General features: G+C 38.8%; 1 protein-coding gene across 1 annotated transcript in view; it reads right to left on the minus strand.

Moving 5' to 3' along the window:
- The window catches only part of MYO9B (myosin IXB), a 46,926-nt gene that overhangs the window by 3,273 nt on the left and 22,369 nt on the right, over positions 1–21,284 (minus strand). Inside the window, 21 exon segments of the mRNA XM_009895163.1 lie at positions 355–486; positions 1,225–1,330; positions 1,955–2,083; positions 2,416–2,608; positions 3,064–3,134; positions 3,318–3,429; positions 3,967–4,008; positions 4,468–4,644; positions 5,165–5,263; positions 5,739–5,929; positions 6,062–6,219; positions 6,914–6,926; positions 7,035–7,152; positions 7,530–7,596; positions 8,146–9,093; positions 9,473–9,639; positions 9,747–9,896; positions 10,417–10,539; positions 11,078–11,188; positions 11,390–11,470; positions 11,930–12,052. Of these exon segments, the coding sequence (XP_009893465.1) occupies positions 355–486; positions 1,225–1,330; positions 1,955–2,083; positions 2,416–2,608; positions 3,064–3,134; positions 3,318–3,429; positions 3,967–4,008; positions 4,468–4,644; positions 5,165–5,263; positions 5,739–5,929; positions 6,062–6,219; positions 6,914–6,926; positions 7,035–7,152; positions 7,530–7,596; positions 8,146–9,093; positions 9,473–9,639; positions 9,747–9,896; positions 10,417–10,539; positions 11,078–11,188; positions 11,390–11,470; positions 11,930–12,052 (3,311 nt within the window).

A 21,284-nucleotide genomic window follows, 5' to 3' on the forward strand; every position in this document is an offset into this window, starting at 1 on the left:
TGTTTATTACGGCTTGTATCTCAGCAAAATAGATATGATTAGTGTACAATACCCCCAAAAATATATATGATTAGTGTACAACTTCCCCCTCCCCAAAATATTATCTTGATGTAAAATACAAGCCTGATATTTAAGACTTAAAAGTCATCCTACTTTATGCTTTATAAACTTGAGGCAGGTGGAACGAGTCAGAGAAGGGCATATAAATTGGCAGCAATAGCAGAACCAGAGTTTAGCAACTCAACCCTCAGATTCTCAGCTTGATATGAATAAGGCTGTAACAAATGCAGGCAGCAGTACTGGCCTTCCATCATATTTCAAAGTTCTACTTTGCAGCAGACTGCTAAAACTTACATGGTTGTTTTTGAAACATCCTTCATGCTGGTTAAAGGGTCAGAGGTATCAGGACAACGCAAGAGGCATGGAGCAAAAACAATGGCCAAGGCATTGGGTGACATACGGTTGACATCTTCTATCAAAGCCACTCTGAAATTCAATGTTCAGGAGAAAAAAAATAATTAAAAAATGTAAGCAATCCTTGCTAGAATACAAGCAATCTGATCAAACTTGCCAGAGTTCCCAAATAACATGTAAGGAGGCCTCTAGAGTACTAAGCACGTACAGCAGTTCAAAGGAGTTTGAAATTATTTCACACCTACTAAGTGGGCAGTTTCATGCATCAGAAAAAGAAACAGGGAGCCACGCAGATTAAGCTAGTTTGGTAGCCTCTCAAAGTACCTCTGGTGATTCAGTGCCGCCTCTTTAAAAATCCCTTTTCCCTATGGTCAGAGGGCTGCTTGGAAAATTCCCAAGTTCCTTGGTAAGAGCAGCCCCTTTATCGGTACCACTTATCCCTGCTCCTAAGACTAGCATACGTGCAAGCATTTATAATCCTTACGCAGCCCCTACCAAGTACACTAACATCCTCAGTTCAGCATGAGCCCATTGGATAAATCCTGGTGCTCAGGTGACTCGCCAAGTCTTTCAGATCTACCCTGACTTCAAAGCTGTTCTTACCTGATTTGATACAAATACCCCATATGGTAGAAGTAAGCACATGTCTGTTTTTAAGCAGAACTATCAACTTCCATTCTTCCATTTCTAAACCAGCAGCACGATCCCTACACTGACACTCAAGGGGTTTAAGATTTTAGAAAGCTTCCAAAAGGGACTCAAAAAAGTCACGTGGGGTTTCTCTCCAAATGAAATAATTAAACTCATTACTTGACCAGATGGAAGATGAGTCGCTCCAAGGTATTATGATTGGCTTGTGGCAGCTGTTCAAGGACACTGTAAATGGCACAGAGTTGCTCCTGTTTTTCTGGTAGTTCTGCACAAGGGGAAAAAAAGCACAAGATCATAATTGCTGTGCAACGCTAGTGGAAAGCCTCCAACCACTTCCTGACATTGTCTCAAACGGTCTGCAACAGATAGCGAATTAATTCTTAGAAGTCATGCTGTCATTTCATTTACCAATTGTTTTAACTGCATGTTAAAGTACCACTCATGGCACTGCAATTTTCCTGCTTTTTCAGATGCTGCTGCTGTTAGCAATCATCAAGTGACACGTCAAGATCTCCAACTATATTTAGGGTGCCTTAATCCCACTGCAGTAAAACGAATCTAAAGATTTGAGGTATTCGGATATCTAGATCTGGTTCAGAACATCAAGGAGAAAAAACCCTGTATGAAAGGAAACTTATTCACAAGCTCACTGTTTTTAGAAAGAGCAGTTGTATAGCGACATTATGCTCAAAAAAAAAAAAAAATCCTGAATCAAGGACAAGTAAGCTTTAATTCCCTGAAAAGTGTTTTATGTGACACATCTAAAATCATTGCTGTAAGCGTACTGGAAGGAACCTGTTTAGAGAGCATGGAGCATCTTGGTGTTTCTTTTGCCAAGGACATAATGCATTAAAGAAAAACAATTCCTTCAAACATTTCTAAAACGCACCTACAGCTCGGAGAAAATCATTGTACTGCGCAGATGTCATTAGTGGATCTGGTAATTCCCGTAGCCATTGCTTAAGGATGCCTGTAATAGTGTGAATAGGGTAATTCTCCAGTTTCACTGAGTTTGGATCTGAAAAGAAATGTTTTATTTAGAGCAGTTAGTTCCTTTGATGAACACAATGAGACCCCAAAGAAATAAGATTAGAAACACTCAGATCTCCTGTTTGCAGAATCCAAATGGCAATTCAGAAAAGGAAAAAAAAAAGAAGAAAAAAATCTGCTGATAGTCACTTATATGTACTAAGCAGCTTTTTCCAGTCAACAAAAATAACACAGCTGCAAGGCCACCAAAAAGCTGGGTTTAAAACTCTAAAAAGTGCCAGATACTTTCAGATAGAAGAGAATTGCAGGGAAAACTGATATCATGCAAGGAAGTCAAAAGGACAGACAACACTGCCTGACCTGCTTGCAGCAACTGTTTCAGCTCCTTCATACGATTTGCTGATCCCGATTTCCTGTAAATGCCTTCTGTGTAGAGGCCGTGCATCTCCACATACTCCAGCAGCTTCTCCATGACAATGGGGACTGAATTTCTCTCACTGGTCAGGGAACTCACACACACTCCAAAATGACGTGGTTCTGCATCCTGTTCGTTCTGGAATCGATACACGTCAAGCACTGTGAATACCTGTTCCCAAGCTAGAAAAGTCCGTTGTTTCATGCTACGATTAGCTTATGCTTCCAGAAACAGAAGCAGAGTATTTTATTGTAGCTTGCTACAAGCCTTTGATCATAAGGCAGATTTCCTGAGCTGCAGCAAGAAAGAAACTTCATGGTACACACTGAAGGATTTCGTTAACAGTTTGTGTAACACAACATACATAAAGGAAGAGTTCCCAAATTAAGCCAAGTACCACCTTTTAGAATAACGTTCTGTTTCTGCAACTGCATACTCTGACTATACGCAGACAGAGAAGGGAACTTAACTGTTTAAGCAATTTTTATTCAGTGCCTGGACATCCATGTTCATTTGCTGAAGAAAAAAAGGCAGCATTTTGCATGCGTCACTTATGGTATCACAGTACCGCATCCCAGATCTACAGTTCTTACCTTTTTTCCACAGGATGTACAGCTGCTCTGGATTTTCGACATGCATTTCTTGTGACAAGTCAACTTGCAAACTAGAGAAAGGAGCAATTGTTACAGGAATTCCAAATCACATTAAAACACTACATATCTAGTCTTATTCAAGTACTATGTAACCTGCATAGACTGTTCACTAAGCCTCATCTGTACCAGCCAAAGTTACAAGCAACCTGCACATACGGTAAACTGAGTGGCAAGAGTGAGGTGTTCTCACTTACCACTGCAGAGACAGGCCTTTTCCATGGGCCAGATGTAGGACGAGCAGTGTTCACACGACTGCCGTATGCTCACTTGGTAGTTTGTGAATACATGGCCATTGTGTTCTTCAATCTGGTAGGAGACAGGACAAAACTCATGGATTTTTTTGCCTTTTTTATTATTATTACTGTTAATAAAACTATCTACCCTGTCTTAGACTTTCCACTTTTATTTTACAGTTGCAGCTGATGGCTTTGACCTTGAAACCAAATGTCACCCTATCTTAAAGAAGTTGGGTTTGCTGGGTCATTTCATAATTGACTTGCCACCTGAGTTAAAGTTCACCAGCGAAATACATTAGCTATAGTTTGTTATTAATATTTAGTAGCTGTTTTCCTTTAAATGGTCCCATTATTGAGAAAGCCATTAGGTTCTAAAAGATGGTATGGACAAGCAGGAAAATGCTAGAGTACCAGCTATCACTGCATAAGCAAGATCCTTGATTTATGGAAACCAGTTTTATATTGTATCACATTTTCAAAAAAGCAGCAAGTGATTTAGCACGCAAAATAAAACAGAACTTCAGTACAAAAGCAAGCTCTTTTGAGACTGTTTTTCTCTGTGTTCTGTGAGTGCAGCTTACATTATCGCAAAAAGAAAAGTACTTACTGAACGATCTTGTTTTCGTTTCTTCTTCTGGGCTTTGGTTTGCTGCAGTGGAGTACAGAACTGGCATTAGTCTTTGCAATTCAGACATTCCATTCCCTTTTTTTCCTATTCAGTTTCCCAGACTCTACTTCACCTCCAGACATTTTGAGACACTATACTGCAGCTTCAGCTTGGTATGAGAGTTGTCTGAGCTCATGCTGTCAACTTCCTAAAAATCAACTGAGCTCACTGCCAGATGACAAAGGAATTCGGTCTCTAAAACCTTCAGAGAACTCCTAAGTTTTCACCAAAGAAAATGCACAAACGCTTTAAGATTCTGAAAATATTAACAGTAAGTTAAATAATGAACAATTCCAAAAAGGCGTATCAGCATTCAGAATTTGTTTCCCAAATAATGACAAATGCTATGGAAAAGGTTGCTGAGGTAACACAGGTTCCTTATCCTACGAGAGTAACATTGTTTAATCATCCCGTAAGCCAGTAACAGAGTAAGTTTTATACCTTGGGCTGCTCAGATTCCTCTTTTTTTGTATACCCTCTGATGAATTCATCCAGAAGGGATTGGAAGAGATTCAAAACCAGCTTGACTTCTTTCTCTTCCCTTTTTTTAGCCAGATTTGTAACTAGAAGCTGGTAATTTTCCACCAGATCTTTGTAGCCAACGTGGATTTGTCCATTCTAGAGAAGGAACAAATATCATTCAGAAGACAGACTTTTTGGATACAGTTGATACAGTTTCTGATTTTTATGTGTTTAAGTTCAGAGGTGAGAAAGTACACTCCTGATTAAAGTAAAAGATAGCAGCCAGTGACAGAAACAAGTTAGCACACTTCCCTGCTACACTGTAGAAGGGCACTTGGCAGAGATGGGGCAGTGTTGTAAGAATATTGGAAAAGCAGTTGGCACTTCTCTTCAGTGTTTACACACAGAAACACGAAGAGGCTGAAGACAGCAAAATCCATCCGCTTCTAAAAATAAGTTAGAGCTGAGTGAATGAGAAAAGGGAAGCAACGCAGTCTGCTTAAGATTACAGCAGAACTGTAAAATGTCCTTTTTCAAGTCTAACACTGAGCTTTGAATTCTATGCTAAAAACTGGTGAATTGTTTTGCTAAAGAGCTGTAGGTCAAGCATTTAAACTGCACATTAGGTTAATTTATTACCTACCAATTTTTTCATTTATTGAGACTTACTACTTACAGGAGCAGAGTACATGGTCTTGATGTTTCCTCTAAACTTCTCCGTGGCTTCAAAAAACAAACATTCAACACCAGACTTCTGGGAGCGTAAGTCATTGATCTAGAAGGCAAATACACCTGCATCAAATTTCATTAAAACAAGAACATCCAACCAGTGTTAAGCTTCAGGTGCTGGGCTTAGTCATCTATGACCATTCCAATTATTTAAAACATTTCTTAATGCACTGTCATGATACAAAAATAGAGGTCCTATAGGAACGCTCTAAAGAACTCTATTCCCTTAAAACTCATGCTTTGCCTTTTTTTTTTTTTTTTAAATAAAACTTTTGCTGCTCAGTTATTTGGAAGCAAATGAAGAACTAACATGAATGCCACCAGGATTTAACATAATAATGCATTTAGAGACTTAAAGGAAGGAGTAGGAAGGGTCTCAGACCTAATTCAGTCAAGCTATCAAATCAATTCCCCTGTGCTTTAAATCATAATATAAACTTGCACCTAGAAAAGTAGACTTTAAAATTCCACACAAACAGTGAAGATAGACCTGAATTTTATCATAGTTGAGTGTCTTTTACCTTATTTAGGAGGAACTCATCAAGATGTTTCAGTTCATTGGCATTTGCAATCTCACGGACTATGGATGCTCGCCAATTCTGAGACACACTTGAGATCTTGCTGATCTTTATAGTTCGGTTCTTCTTTGCTTTACTACTCTCTTTCACATGGCGCTCCCCAGCCTGGAGACGACTTGGCTGTCCAGAAGAAGCTGGGAAAGAAATTAATTTGTATATTAAAGTAGGATGACGGAATTCTTCAGTATTTGTTTCCTTAATAGCCATGCAAAACATTACAGAAAAGATGGTATTAGCAAGCTCGGGATTACATCACAGAAACTCACCTTCTGAAACTTTCTGGGTTCCTCCTGTTTCTGAAAAGAGAACACAAGACACAAGGGAGAGGCCTTCTCCTTCATCAATCACATCAGGACTCTCCTTTGGAATTTTCTTGTCTGGCTTTTTCCCCAAAAGTCTACGCAAAGGACTTTTAAAAGCAGACCTGAACATAAAAGCAGATACAAGCTTGTCACATTAGTAATGGAAGCTGGCTCTACTACAAGAAAAGGCTCTTTTAACAGTACAGCTAACACCCACGGTAAGATTAACCTCTATAGTGCACATTTACTCAAAGGTCCAACCTGCAGAAAAACCGAGCAGCAGAACAAAAGAACGACAGTCTGAAAGCACATCTGGACATTCTGATGTTTGCTAGATTAGAGCACTACCTTCAACGTACACAGAGACAACACATCACTTATCCAAAATGACATTTCTGGCTCAGGAGGTCCCTGAGCTGCAGAATGCCAGAAGTTGGGGGAGCAGGCCAAGGAAACAACATTACATGCTCATTGGGTTCTTAAGCTTTTCTCTTAGTGTTATTTCTCAGTCTGGATGATGGTACACTACCCAGACCTTTGATCTGAGCCTGTATGGTGGTACTCAAATTAAAAAGAACCAGTCCAAAGACAAGCGTTATGCAAGAAGGGTTAGCTATCATGCTTACATCAACACGAAGATCAAGTCAACCAGTAACACAGCCACTCATGTAGCTGAAGTCAACACGTGTGTCTCCACAATCAGTCTCAAGACGCCCAATTCAAGTACCAGTGGAAAATCTCCTCCCCTTTTTTTTTATTTTGAGGGGTTTTTTTTCCCATTTTCTTAAAGGCAGGCCCGTCGCACAGAATACATACTTGGCATCGATTTTTGCTGACTTGATGACTGCATGGAAGCGCCTGCATCCGAGGTAGGGAAGAGGTCAGTGGACTTCTTTTGCACAGGGTATTTCTTGTTGCCTTTTTCTTCTTCTATCGTGCTGACTTGATGACTGCATGGAAGCGCCTGCATCCGAGGTAGGGAAGAGGTCAGTGGGCTTCTTTTGCACAGGGTATTTCTTGTTGCCTTTTTCTTCTTCTATCGTATCTGGTGATTGCTACAGGAGAATGAATGAGGAGTCAAAAAGCTACGTATTGAGCAAAACAGATTTTTTAAATGCTTTTAAAAAACAGAATGGTGAAAAAAAAGTTTGCTTCATCACAAGAAAACAGTTTACCCAATAGGTATTAGCTTATTAATATAAGATCCACATCTATTTAATGCTTGGATCAAGGGTCCATTTATTAAAAATTACGTTTCCAAATTGTTGTATAATATTTGCTGATGAAGTTTTTTTTACATGGATATCAAGCCAAAAAAATCAACCTGAAAGGAACACAGGCATGCAGAACACACTATAGCCAATTATTCACAAATCTTATAAATTTGTAAACAAGGATAATTAAGTATAAATATGGACAATAGCATCAGTACCTGATTCATGGCAACAGACTGGGCAAGTGTTGCGAGATCACTTAATGAAGATGAGTTCCCCTTCCTTCTGCAATGTTACAAGATTAGTTTCAGATTATATATTTTATAGAAGTCTGTAACCTCTTAATAATTACCACCTTTTAAATAACCCACATATCAATGTTGTATCTGAGAGTGCATCCGGATCAACTCTTGCAACTCACTTTTAAATGCAAACTGTACTGGAGAAGTAAAAGAACATGGGTATGTCAGATCTCCTGCCATATCAGAGGGACGACGCTTGCAAACTGCATGTCACTAAAACCTTGTTTTCAATGGACCAAAGACACATGAAAATAAACTCCAGACACTACTTTAAGTGAAGCCCTGACTCTCCATTTTAACTCAGCAAGGCAGGGTTTGTATGTTTTGTTAGCTTCTGAAAACTTTCTACCGATACGCATGCAACTGCAGGACTAGGGACTGACAGCCAAGAAAAAGCAGCAGTTGCTCATAGTTCTATTTTCTCCCATAACATGGCCAGATGTACAGGCTCTCAGGAGTTCTCCATCTAATTTTAAATATTACAGATATCTGTTTTCTGAAAAAGTCAAAATAATTAGGAAGCTGCCCTTACTCAAGCTGATCCTGCGGAGACTTATCCGCTCGTGTTCTTTCATCCAAAGACTGACTCAGCATATCATTCTGACTGGCATCAGACTGTCTCTTTCCTTTCCACTTCTCTCTCTTGTACTTTAGTTTCCCTGGGTCATCCACATATCTCTGGATTGGGGAAGTGGTGGGACTATCCAGATCTTTGGTTGCCTTCTGGGCAGGATGTTTGGTTTTATCTGCCCAGCATTCAGCTGGAGTTCGAAAGCTCCCAGTAGCAGATAGCGTATTATGAAGATTCAGTGCAAGATTTGTTGGCCTTTCAGGGCAGTTAAAACTTTGGCTGCCTTTTATCTGGTTATTTTGGTTCCCTTGTGTTTTCATTCTATCAATTGCCTTATCATCTACTTTTTCCCTTTCTGATACAGGTTGTTGCTCAGGAATAGAACTGTTTTCTTTTATCTCGCTTGATGGTGGTGCGTCTGAAGGAGCTTTTTCTTCACTTGGACTTTTCTCTCCCTCGCTGCTTCCTTGAAGGACAATATCTTGTGCTGAGGATTCCTTTGGCACTGGAACAGTTTCCAGGGCCTCTTCAGAAGAGGTTTGTTCCTTGTGGCACAGTAAAGATGGTCCTTCAAAGGAAAACAGGACATGCTTATTCTGTAACTCGTTATGTTCCAGCCCCCTCTGCCGGCGAGATTCACGTTTCTCCCGGCTGTGTGTCACTTTCTCAGAGCCCTCTGTCACGTTCTTCTGGGGTAACACGGCCTTTTCAGACGAGCTCAAGTTTTCATCTTGCTCACTTGGAGTTTGATCTCTGTCCCCAACAGTTTGATTCAGCTCTGACTCGTGTTTCCCAGGCAACTGATCTGTTGCTGGTTCACTGAGCTCATCCTTGCTCTCATCATTCTCTCTGGCTTGGTCTTCCTGCTTCTCTTCAGCTTTCTGCTTTTCCATAGCCATTTTCTGAAATCTGTTAAGAATTTGTAAGATCAAAACATAAATATTAAACACACAGTGGTCAAGGAAAGTACCCAAATGTTTAAATGCAGCAATACAGACACAAAATACAAATACACTTACAGTCCCAGTGTGACTGCATGGAGGTCTACTTATTAGGACTGGCACACATCAGTGCAGCTCAGCTGAAAAATGCTCAAGTACTAAGGGCTTCACCAGTTTCCACACACCACTAGCCATTTGATACCGACTGCAGTATCACACAGTAAACAACTTAAAGATAATTATCACCAAGTCAACATGTCACACAGCAACTGAGCTTGGCAAGTGAAGCCAAGTAGCTAAGTGGTTAAAATGCACATTTTCATATCATATTGCTCCCCTTCCTTTACCTCTTACGCTGTAGATGCCCTCTGACCATGGCTTGCACAAGACAAATTCTCCTCTTCTGCTGAAGGTAGCATTTTCGCTCCCTGTATCTTCGCCATGCTGACTGAATATGAGTGGCAGCATTATTTCTCTGCAGTGCCACCCTAACACAACGGGAACGCCAGCAAGCCTAAGAAGGGAGATTTCTAAAGTAAGGGGGGGTACTTGAAGGTGAGGACTGTTATTTGAGAGGGTTTGCTTGCCTGTTAGGAAAAGACTGGCGATTCTCAAAGGTACCTGTAAAACAATGGCTGCCTGCCGTGTTCTGAGAAAGCGTCTCCTTTCTAAAACCATCCTGAGCCAGCTCTGAAGGAGAATGATTTTCCTGATCACTTCTTTGTGTAGTGTATCCTGTAGTATCTGCCGTTCAGCCTCTTTCATAAAAACCTGCTCAGTTAAAGAAAAGTTCGTCAACAAACAGTTAACAGGAGCCTTTCCGCCCCCACTGGAGGTATCTCCACAAGCTAAAATATGAGCATGGTAATACTTATTGCTGAACTAAACCTTATCGGCTGACAGCAATTAGCATGCCCAAAAAGTAAAAGTCCTTTTATTTCACCAAACTTCAGTGTTGGGATTCTAAAACATACAACTGTACTTACAGCCTTCAAATCACAGAACCCTTCTAAAATCAAAACATTGACCTGGTTGATAAATGCCAATAGCAACAATTTCCCAAAAGTATTATCCATAAAATACAGCATTTTACTGTATTGCAAGAAGAGAGGTTAGCATCAAAAACGATGCGGCAACTACTAACTACTAACGAATGCGTCAAGATTTACAAGAGTTAAAATAGCTAATTTAAATACAAAACGCAGAGAAGAGCAACACCTGTAAATGAACTGCACTAAATTTTGCAGCGTACACCAGTACTTCTTATTGGCTTATGAAAAGTTTCACAGACCTTGGTCGTCCCTATTTGATAGTAGTTTTCATTCAGTTTTAGTTTATTCAAGTAAACACAAATGTCTTCCTTAGAGGCTTTGGCATTTTTGGGCAGTAACACCTGAAACTGGTCTATGAATTCCTGTGAAAAGCAGAGACAGTAAGAGAACAAAGTTAGAAGGCAATTCACAAGTTTAGAGTTTTACCTAGATTTCTAAAATTAAGCTAAGACATCTGAGCTAAAGGGGTTTGAAAGTACTTATTTCTCACTCCAAATTGAGCTATTTTTTCCTACTTCGTAAAAATGCAGGCTTCATTCAGCCCCCAATTAACAGTAAATATCACCTATATGTGATCTATAAAGCTACACGCACAGAGTATTTTATAGAAAACAAATTCACATATGGAGACAGTAATGTGCAGCACTGATTGCTTATACAGCACTCCAAATGCTTTCCCTTCATGCAACGAGTAGAACAACTTACTGGTAGATAACTCACACAGTAGTTTAGACTACAACTCATTACCATGCAGGCTCTACCAAAACTACAATGAATTTTTACAGTTCATCCCAAGTGGTCATGAGCTTCATACGAAGAGAAACACAAGAGACACTGAGGCAATGTGTGTTTTTCCAAAAAGAGCAGATATTTCTGAAAGCACAATCCACTTCCACATACCTGGAATGTATATTTGGCACTATAACCAGATCTTCTGATTCGCACAGTTTCTAGCATGCCAGTGTATCTTAACTGTTGAAGCACCAAGCCTTCATCAAAAAGCATCTCTTTCTGAAAAAGATCAGCAGTCAACAGCTAGTAAATGCCTGAAGACTCCTATTTCTGTCCAGTAGAAAGAACACATTCTGTTTTCACACCCTAGTTACCTTTCACCTTCATACAGAATGACAGCGAACAAGTCAGAAGAGATATATTACAGGGCTAGAAGACTTAGGTCCTCAGCAGTCAGGTCAGCTCTTAAGGCCGTCTTACCTTCTCAGCATTGGAGCGGATGCAACGGATGAAGAATGGCTCAGCTTTACCCAGTGTCTCCAGTAATTTATTAAGTGAAGTCTGAAATGAAATATTCAGAAAAAAATTTTCTTCAGATATCAGCATTTTGAGTTGCATTTGACAGCAGTACAGCTTCTTCCTCAGAAATACGGTTCTTTCAGGTCTGACGGCTATACAAATCCTATTTCATCCAATACGGAGGGTCTCCTGTACTGCACAGCAGAACGCTGTATTTGTTTTCACCTTTGCTCAAGATAATGAAAAATGGGCTTTGCAGATGCTGTTACAATAGCACTACATCTGCATATAAGGATGAGGCTGATTGTACAGAGAACTAACACATTTCATAGCACGAGGGTAGTCTCTAAATGTGGTCTAACTTTAATCAAGTAACAAACCCTACTTGAAACAAATCCCATTTTGTTTTTCAAGCAAGATCAGGCTAGAGCAGACCAGGAAGGACTGTTCCCATGAGGTCAGGGTGCACCCAGAGGCTGTACCACAGCATCAGTCACCTACCTGGAACTGTGCACTTATGCTAGGGGGTTTCTTCTTTTTGTGTAAGTGCAAAAGGGATTTTGTAGTTCGGTCATGCAGAGTCATGCTTACTATGAGCTTCAGAGATTTGGAATCCAGCAAATTCTAGAAGAAAGTTTTCATAATCAGCAAAATGCATGTCTCTTAACTGAAGGGGAAATATTTCTGTCTGCATCAAGATGAGCAAGAATGAAACCAACAACCTAGAGCTCCACATTCAATGACATGTTACACTTCATGACTATTTCTATTTTGGACCTTAAGAGTGAAAACTTAAGCATTTTCTTAAGAGTGAAACTCTTCTATTGCCCCATCCCAAGAACGTATGGTAAACAAGGTGAATTACATAATCACTGTTTGCCTTCAATGACTTGATCAGAAATGGCTTTATGTGTTTATGGCATTTCTAGTCTAATTAAACAGATGCCAACGAACAATTGTTTCCTGTTCAGCAATTCTTATAATGGTGAACAGTTACCTATCCTTTAGATTGTAAAAAAGGAAGTTTTAGACAATAAACAATACAACTTCGCTACACTATGAAACAGTATTTTCTGAAGTGAGTTCTGTCAATCAAAATGAATGTTTACAGTGGGAAAAAAAACCCAAAAAAAAAGACATCAAGAGAAATCTAAATTTACTGAATAACTTTACCTTGGGAATGATCTGCTTTTGTTTGATACCTCTACTCTTCCTGTTAAAATATTAAAGATCATTTAAGAAAAAAATACACATGATTTTTGGTTATTTCAGCAAGCCATAAGTTGGTGCAATTTACGAGGCGAGATAAAGGATAGAAGAAAATTAGCACAATAGCATCAGGGTGTGTTCATGCACATCTCTTAAAGTGATCAATGCAAGAAATGCAAACTGCTTCGCAACAAGAATATTTATTTTTTTTTTTTAATAAACTCTGTAGGTATTGGAAGCTTTCAAAAGTGAAACATTTTCTCTGAAGTTAAAGCTATTAAAATCTGCCCTGTTGCATAGAGTACTTTTCTGCAAGTTATTTTATTTAGCTAACTGTAGAGTCATTGAACTCTCATCGTAATATCAAGTCACTATCAAAAGTACTTGATCCAGAAGTTATTGCTGCTTGCACCAGAACCCCTGTGAAAGTACTTAACTGCTCACAGAAGGACAACACATGCCCCAGCACTCCACTTACGAACTCTGATACATCTGAGATCATCCCCAGAACCTCCTGGGGCCCTACACAAGCCTCAGGCTTAGCTCTCATCCACACACAGACAGTGAACTAGAAAGGGAAGCTCTCAGAAACAAGGCTGTAGCTCACATCCTCCTAATTATACACGTCAACTCCGTGATGTAAGGCATGTTCCAACTCCATGCCGCCCAGTTTACACTTATTTATTATACAATGGACCACAGATTGATTTCCTTACACATGCATAGCTGTGTACACGTGAAGAGTCTTAACCCAGGAATTGGGTTCACAGGGCATTGGCATCCTGAATTTCAGGAAACCACTAGCTGTAACTTGTGAGAGATTTCATTGCTGAAAGTTTTGCAACATCAAGCTTGTACTACTTGGGTTTTAAGGCAAGTTTACATGAAAACTAGGTTTAACTTTCAGCTAATGCAATGAAGCAACAAAGCATTCTCTACAGCCTTTGTATTTTTTAGAAGGAATTATTTTATTCTTAATTGTCTTGTTTAGTATTTTGCAGAAGACAAACGAGGGACAAGTATCTTTTTTATGGACTAGAATAACTGCTTGGTTATTGTTGCACTTTCAAAGCAATACCTAGAGCACCAGAACTCACATGAAGTGGGAGCGGTGTTGAAGTCGACTGAGTGACCGAAGCAGCTTACAGGGATCATCACCCTGCCATGGAAGTCCTTTTATACTTGCGATGATTTGTTCATACATGTCTCTAAAATGATTCACAGCAAAACAAAGATGGCAAACAAAGATACACAGCCATGAGAGAGGCGGGGAAAAAAGAGGAGTTAAAAACTCAAGAGATCCCATCACCAGTGAGCTCCAAACAGTAGCAGGTCAATCCCAGACTACTTTTTCCTAAGTATGAATGATTCTGATGTCGTCAGCCCTTTCTACTCTGTCAGGGCCCTAAAATTTAATTACCAGGGTCTCATACTAAACTGACACTCTAATTCTATCTTTTAATGTAAATTTTTGAGCCATCAATTCAGAAAACAGAGTGAAATTTAGCAAAATGTACTTAATATGCAAGGAACCTTTTTGTTAAGCTAAGTAGCCTTTTCAGAAAGATATAAGCTTTTTATAATCAAGCAGTAAATATTTTTTTATATAGAACTGACTACTAAAATGAGGCTGCTTAAGCAGACTTACATCAGAAGAGTAAGTTAAAAACTAGCTATTACAGGAATACTTGATGAAATTTTGGTTTTCATTTCCATTTCAAACTTATTCACATGTCTAGCTTTTCAAAGTAAGCCTGGGATAGTCCCTAATTTGTGGCAGATCCCATTATTTTAAGCATGCACCATGCTTGTGAAGTGTTGTGTCTTGGCACAGAACTTACCTTCTTTACTCTCCAGAGAGGCACAAACCAAAAAAATAACAGAAGCGTAAGTATTCACTTCTGACTGTTAGATGCTATCACCATTCTGAGCTGCTCACCGAGGCAGCAACATTATTACAGAGAGCTGCTTGCTTCCCTTGCTACCTCTGAACTGTTTTGAATATCAAGATTTTGTTTTAAGATCTCACATGGAAACAGGTATGTGACACTATGACCAATTCTTTCACCCAAATTGTACCTTTAGTTCTTAGTTGCCACAGGTGACAGAAACTGTCCAGGATGAAGTAATTACGAAGCAGCACGAAGTCACTACTTTGTGTGTACTTCACTTTTACACAGAGCATGCTCAGAAGGTCAGTCTGTCTAGGAATGTGCCTCCCTGGCCTTTAAGTGCAGGCCTATTTCTACTTACTTCTTGTTTTCATAAAAAGAAATGATGTCTTCAAAAGCATTTATATCGAAATCCTCAGAACAATCAAATGAGAAATCAAGCATTGAGCAGCTGCAAAAGGAACATGCATAAAACCTAAATACTCCATAGAAAGGCAAATATGCCTATACAGAGCAATGTGTGGAGGCAGTTCTGTAGGACTTGCCCTGCCTCCTAATCATGTCAGGAGGCTGCAAAAACATCAGTGCTCCTACAGGTCCTTCAGTGACACAGACTGGCTGCAGAGGAACACACAATGCTACAAGCAACATATACAGACAGAGAACAGCCAGTTACGGGTAAATGGAACTGAGGTTGTGTCCCTAACATTTGGTAGTGCTGGGCCTTACATAAAATAAACTAGGGAATTGTTTTGATAGTATTAAAAGGGCCAAGCAAAACAAGACAGAAGAAATAAAACTTGCTATCCTTGTGGAAAGATCTAGTTGACATTTGATATATGAAAATGCGACTCAGCAATTCGGGTCTTTTCCCTGATATGGGTTAAGTATGTGTTTCTCACCGATAAACTTTTTCTACTGGTGTATTTGATCTCTGGAGTTCTCCAAGGGGAACTCTGGGTCCTTGACGTACCACTCCTGTTATGAAATAATCAACAGGTTGAATTTTGACAAAGATATGAGCATAACAGACAAAAATACCCCCACCAACTGTAACAAGCAAACTATCGCTTGGAGGTTTTGCCTAGCAATAAAGCGAAGCCACTTTGTTTCTCAAACTCCCTACAACTGGAAAGTAAATTGCAGCTGCTCAGAAAAGCTTATCAAAATTAGTATTTAATCCTGAATGCTCATTTGAAGCTTCAGGGAGGTCCAAGATGATCAAACCCAGTAATAAGATGAGCATGCATACTAGAACTAGTAATATCTTCCCCAACTTCTACAAATGGAACTTTAAATTCGGCACAGCGTGCTGGAAAGGTGCACTTATTGGAAGAGGAAGTCTGAATGATCTTAGATAAAACAGTGACAATCTCTTTAGAGTGTGAATGTTAAGCCATTTCCACAAGTCAGTTTTGCCATATACTGTTTCTGTCAACAAGCACAAACCGATAGTAGAGCATTTGCAAGCGTTTCCATTATTTCAAACCATACCTGCAGTCTTCTGAGCTCTTTGGCGTCCCGCTTCTGCAAAGACAGCCATTGCTCGAATAGCTGCCCGCAGAACTGCCCAGCGGAACACAGCTACAGGGTCCATTCCTATCAGCTCCCGAACATAAGCACTGTCACTGCTTCGTAGTAAAGCAACAATATCAGGTCTCATGTAATCCATATTTTTCTCTCTGAAATCCTGCAAAACACGAACATTGAACCACAAGCTCTCAGGAAAGCTGCATTTTGATATTAATCACTACTCAGAATAATTCATTACTCTAAATAATTCTCACTATAGTAAGCATTATCCTCAAGTCCAGGCCACCACAAAAACAACACAAAAAATCTAATGTATATCTGAGGACACATCTGACCCAGCCCGTTCCCAGCAAATTTTCTACACCCTGACAAAAAAAAAAAAACTATCAGAAAGGTAAAGAACTTTTTTTGTGTGGCCATCAGATCTAGCACCTACTTTTATCTGGTATTTAACTTTGCCAGCAAAGTGTCGAATAATAAAAGCAGGCTCCATCACCGGGGTTCCAACAAAAAACTTGTTCTCCTCATGCTGCTGTTTGAATTTTGCAAGTAGAGTTTGGTTGGTGGCATGGGGAAAGCTAGGAATACAAAACAAAAGGTCAGTTATTTTTCTCCAAATACAGGTATGTTTATTGAGGTGCAAGGTGACAGACTGAAGAACATCTATTGATCCTTGTGGAATATATTTTATTGACCAAGCTATCTACACTTTAATTGAGACTTACACACCTGGTTTGAGTATTAGAGGTGGGCTAAATTTCTGGACCAAAACCAGAGCTCCACAGAGCAGAATATTCTGAGGTTTTAAGTGTATGTCAACGCTTCCTCCCACTTCAGCAGTGAAGTTTAATTAGCAGCATATTAACAATTTACCACGTTTGCTACTTAATGTTCCAAAGACTTACATACATGCATTTTACTTTAATTATAATTCCATGGTAAAACACGAAAGTGAAAAAGTGAAAGTTTTTAAGACTGCTTAAGCCAAAGTTCAATTTTAGCATCAATTTATATCATCAACATATTGGAGTCATTAGAAGCAAACTAGAACGTAGACTGTAGCCGTAAGATGACCCTTTGCTTCCCACAACATTCCTCGCCTTTCAAAAGTGCTGTTTCTCTGCTCCCTTCCACAGTCCTTCCCTCCTCCCTGCCACACATTTTTTTCAGAAGACGTTTGTTGCTTACTTGCTTTCTTCATCCAGAAGATAGAAGAGGCCAGTGGGCTTCTTGCTGATTAAGTGAATGCAGGCCACATTATCAGTATAGTCAATATTGTGCCAAGTGATCCCTTCACTCTTATATTCCTCCTGTGTAGCTCAAGAAAATTCCCTCATCAGTACAGTGCCCTGACCTTTAATGTCCTGTGGTCTAAGCGCTTAAAAGACATCCTTGAACAGCTATGGCAAGTTGAGTTTGTTAGTTCAGGCAGCAGAAACAAAAATAAGGAAAATTTATAAATACGAACAGAACAGCAGGCATATTGGGTCAGATCAAAGGTCCACCTAGGCAAGTCACTCAACAGCGGATGCTTGGGGTAAAACTATTTAAAAACCAAAACAGTGAAAAGAATGTTTTGCTGTGCCTTCCCAGCAATCAGCAGTCTATGAAGTTGGAGTTAGATATTACATCTACATCATTACATTAAAACCCGAGGTAGACATATATTGGAGGAATTTAAGTCTATTTTCCTCTTCCATAGTGCTTGCATTATGAGAAAAAACAAATATATTTAACATCAAGTTCCAGAATTTCCAAATTGCACTGTCAGACGAAAGAAGAGAAGTTTCAAAACAGGCAGTTAGGCCCTACACAACATCAACACCAGAACTTCCCTAAGGAAGCAACGTATATCACTTAGGTTCAGAAAATACGGAGCTCTCTGACAACAGAACACAAAGCTCTTCTGCTGAAATGACAACGCATCAAATGCTTGACAGGAAAAGCTTCCCATTAAGATATGGGACCAAAATATCGTTTTTTCTTAATGCTGCAAATGGCCACAGAAAAAACCCTAACGATAAGGTAATAATGTAAAAAAAGATATCACACAGAAAATTAACTAAAGTTTTACGTTTAACAACAGACAAAGAGCACCTCTCACTGTTCTATTATGACCACAACAAGAAATGGATTATTTTTAAGTAGGTAGCATTCAGTCTGCCTAATGACAGACTGCTCAGTGTGCATGCCACATTACAGAACTGAAATGCCATTTTCCACGGACAAAAAAGCCTTTCTTTAAAAAGATATAGAGATCCCCCCTAAGGGCCCTCATGCTGCAAGAGATACAGGAAATGGGTCATTCAAGGATTAAGCTTATTTGGAAAAATGGCATTAGAAAAAAAGAAAACAATGTAACTATTTACTCTAGTTAGCCTGGATAGCCACTTCTGTCGTAAGTTGCAAAACAGGGACATCAACATGATGTTTACATATGAAGTTTGTATGTTTGGTAATTTTCTTCTCTTTAAAATGCTTGTTTAAAGTTATCTACATGTTGTTGACAAAATACCACATACTACAGAATGACTTCTTTCTTTCAGCAGAGTGACCTGAGAATAAGGCTTCAGCACAAACCAGAAAAAAAATCCAACTCTAGAGCAAAATACCCCTCAAACCTCAGTCTAGAAACAGGATCTGTTAGCTCTTGCAGCACCCAAAGCGCTCTGTAAGATGATACCATCTGCAAACAAGTAAATCAACATATGCCAGTAATATCAGGATTTCAGAACTACTGCCAATATCAACATACAGTTGTATTCCCTAAATGCAGTCAGGTGGAAGAAACAACAAAAGACTGGTTATTAAATATTTACAAACTGACAAAAATAAGAGAAACTATTTCCCAACCATTAAAATAAACCAAAAATCTCACTATTAAAAAAAACCCTGAAACAAACACCTCACCTACAGACTTTTAATCTCCAAGTTTACGGTTTCATCTGACTTCTCTCTCGGATCTGCCTGAACATCTTTTTAGTTTCTTGCAGTCAAGCAGAAACATAATGCTAACACTCTAAAGAAAGGCTCTGCTATCATTAGTATATAAATATAAATACAGCAAAGCTACAACCTTCAAGCAATAATGAAACAAGAAATTAAAAAAACCAAGACTTTTGGAAATAAATTCAAGCAATTATAAGAGTTATGCTGTGGGGTTTTGTAGAATAGTGGCTAAGTTTGCATAATATATAGGCACTTGATAAAAAAAGTTTGTTTCAGCAACTCTAGTTTCTTACCTGTTCCAATTTGAAAATGTGCTGATTGAAATAATACTGAAGCTGCTCATTAGCATAATTTATACAGAACTGTTCAAAACTGTTGGTTTCAAAGTCTTCAAATCCAAAAATATCAAGTACACCAATGGACAAACACTAAAAGAAAGATGTGGAAATCTAGTTAAGCAATCTGTCATACAGCGCCTTAACCCCCAACAGCTAACCCTGCAAAGAGCACTGTAGTGTGTGCTAATAGATTTCAAATATTTAACAGTTATGTCTACTGTGAAAACAGAGACCATTAAATATTACCAAGAAATTTACTATGGACTTAGAAGAATCAAAACTTATCCCAGATATCTGAACATGTCATCTATAGCATTGTCTGTTAGCTCTAAATACACAACTGTCTACAGAGACTTGTTTTTGTGAGAAACTTACTGTAACAGATTCCTCCATGTCCTTCTTATTAAGGAGAGCGTGATTGATTCGCAGAACAATCCAATCAAACAGAGCACTGTATAAGGACTTTGCCATTGAATCACGAGCTGTTATTGCCTGCAGAAGAAACAATGTTCAGAACTTTAAAAAAACATTTTTATTTCAGACCAGTGTCACTCAAAGGTTACAATCTTACCAGAGACAAATAAAAACAAAATTTTCCTTCAATACTTACTTCTAACTTTCCAAACATCTCTCACTAAATGTGAGGGAATACCACATTAGCTTTTTTTTTTATCTAAAAAAGGATGTTTCAGTTATTTAAAATAATTCTTAGTGTTCTTTTACTCACCTCATTGAGACTATATGGCAAAATAAGTTTATCATTGGCTGTCACAGTTTTTCTTTTTGTTAGCACTTCTACTAGAATTTCTCGTTTAACCTTCAAAACAAGCAAGAACAAGAGTTACTGTCACCCTCGCACTCCCCAATGAGTAATCTGATAGCAACAGTGGACATTACAATCACCTCAGAGAAGCCCAAGCGCTCTGACAACAGCTACATTTATCATTCATCAATAGCTTTACAAGTTCTTCAACTTCTTTAAATTATTCTCAGCTTAGATTAATTCAGAGGATTCCTTATGGTGGCAAAGAACACATCTCTACTGAATTTATTCTTTCTCAGCTCTACGATTACTGAGTAAACAAATTCTACTTCCATGCTGTGGGCTATATTCCACTACTAATCCAAATAATTTCACCAATTTTATCCATTTCCCCTCCACTAAGATAAATATTGTGGAAGTACTGTAAACCAGATCTAAATATAGCAAACTGAGCAACTAGATATTCACGTAAACTGCTAAGGTGGAGCATGACAAAAAGATCGATCAAACATTAGAGCTAAAGAGAAATACTCTACTTTCAAAAGCTGGGAAAGAATGTCCAAGACTTCCGGAGGTCCTACTTCCAACCCTTCATCACGACCTGTAGCTTTCTTCTTGTATGTAACGTTGCCCAAATAAAGAATAGCTGAAAGTATTGAAAAAATCCTAAGGAAGAAAAATTGAATTTTATAAGATTTTGTCTTATAAGGTCATTATAACAGGTTAGGAACTTCATTCTACTTCAAGAATTTGTCCATAAGCCCTCAAAATACTCAGCTCTCCTGGCTTCCTACCAGACTAAATGTGATCCCAACACATATACAGGTTATCACAATTCATAAACATTAACTAGCTCTCAGTAACAAAAGCTATAAGGATTCTACTTACTGTTTTTTTGTTGCTGAAAGGAAGCCAACCATCTCCATGGCTTGTTTTAATCTTTCAAAGTCATGTCGGAGATCTTCCCCGTCTTCAATTTTCAAGTTATGCTGTGAAGAGACATCCATAATTAGAGGCAAAGAACGAAGCCCAAGCATCACAAGAAAACAAGTATACTCTTTCAACTTTAACACAAGAGACAGACAACATTTATCAATGCATTTGTAAATCCCTGTCACGGGTTACCTGATTGAGGTAGAAATAATCTTCGGGTTGCTTGAGGTGAAATTCTT

This window comes from Charadrius vociferus, unplaced genomic scaffold, assembly GCF_000708025.1.
Source record: "Charadrius vociferus isolate BGI_N301 unplaced genomic scaffold, ASM70802v2 scaffold291, whole genome shotgun sequence".
NCBI lineage: Eukaryota > Metazoa > Chordata > Aves > Charadriiformes > Charadriidae > Charadrius > Charadrius vociferus.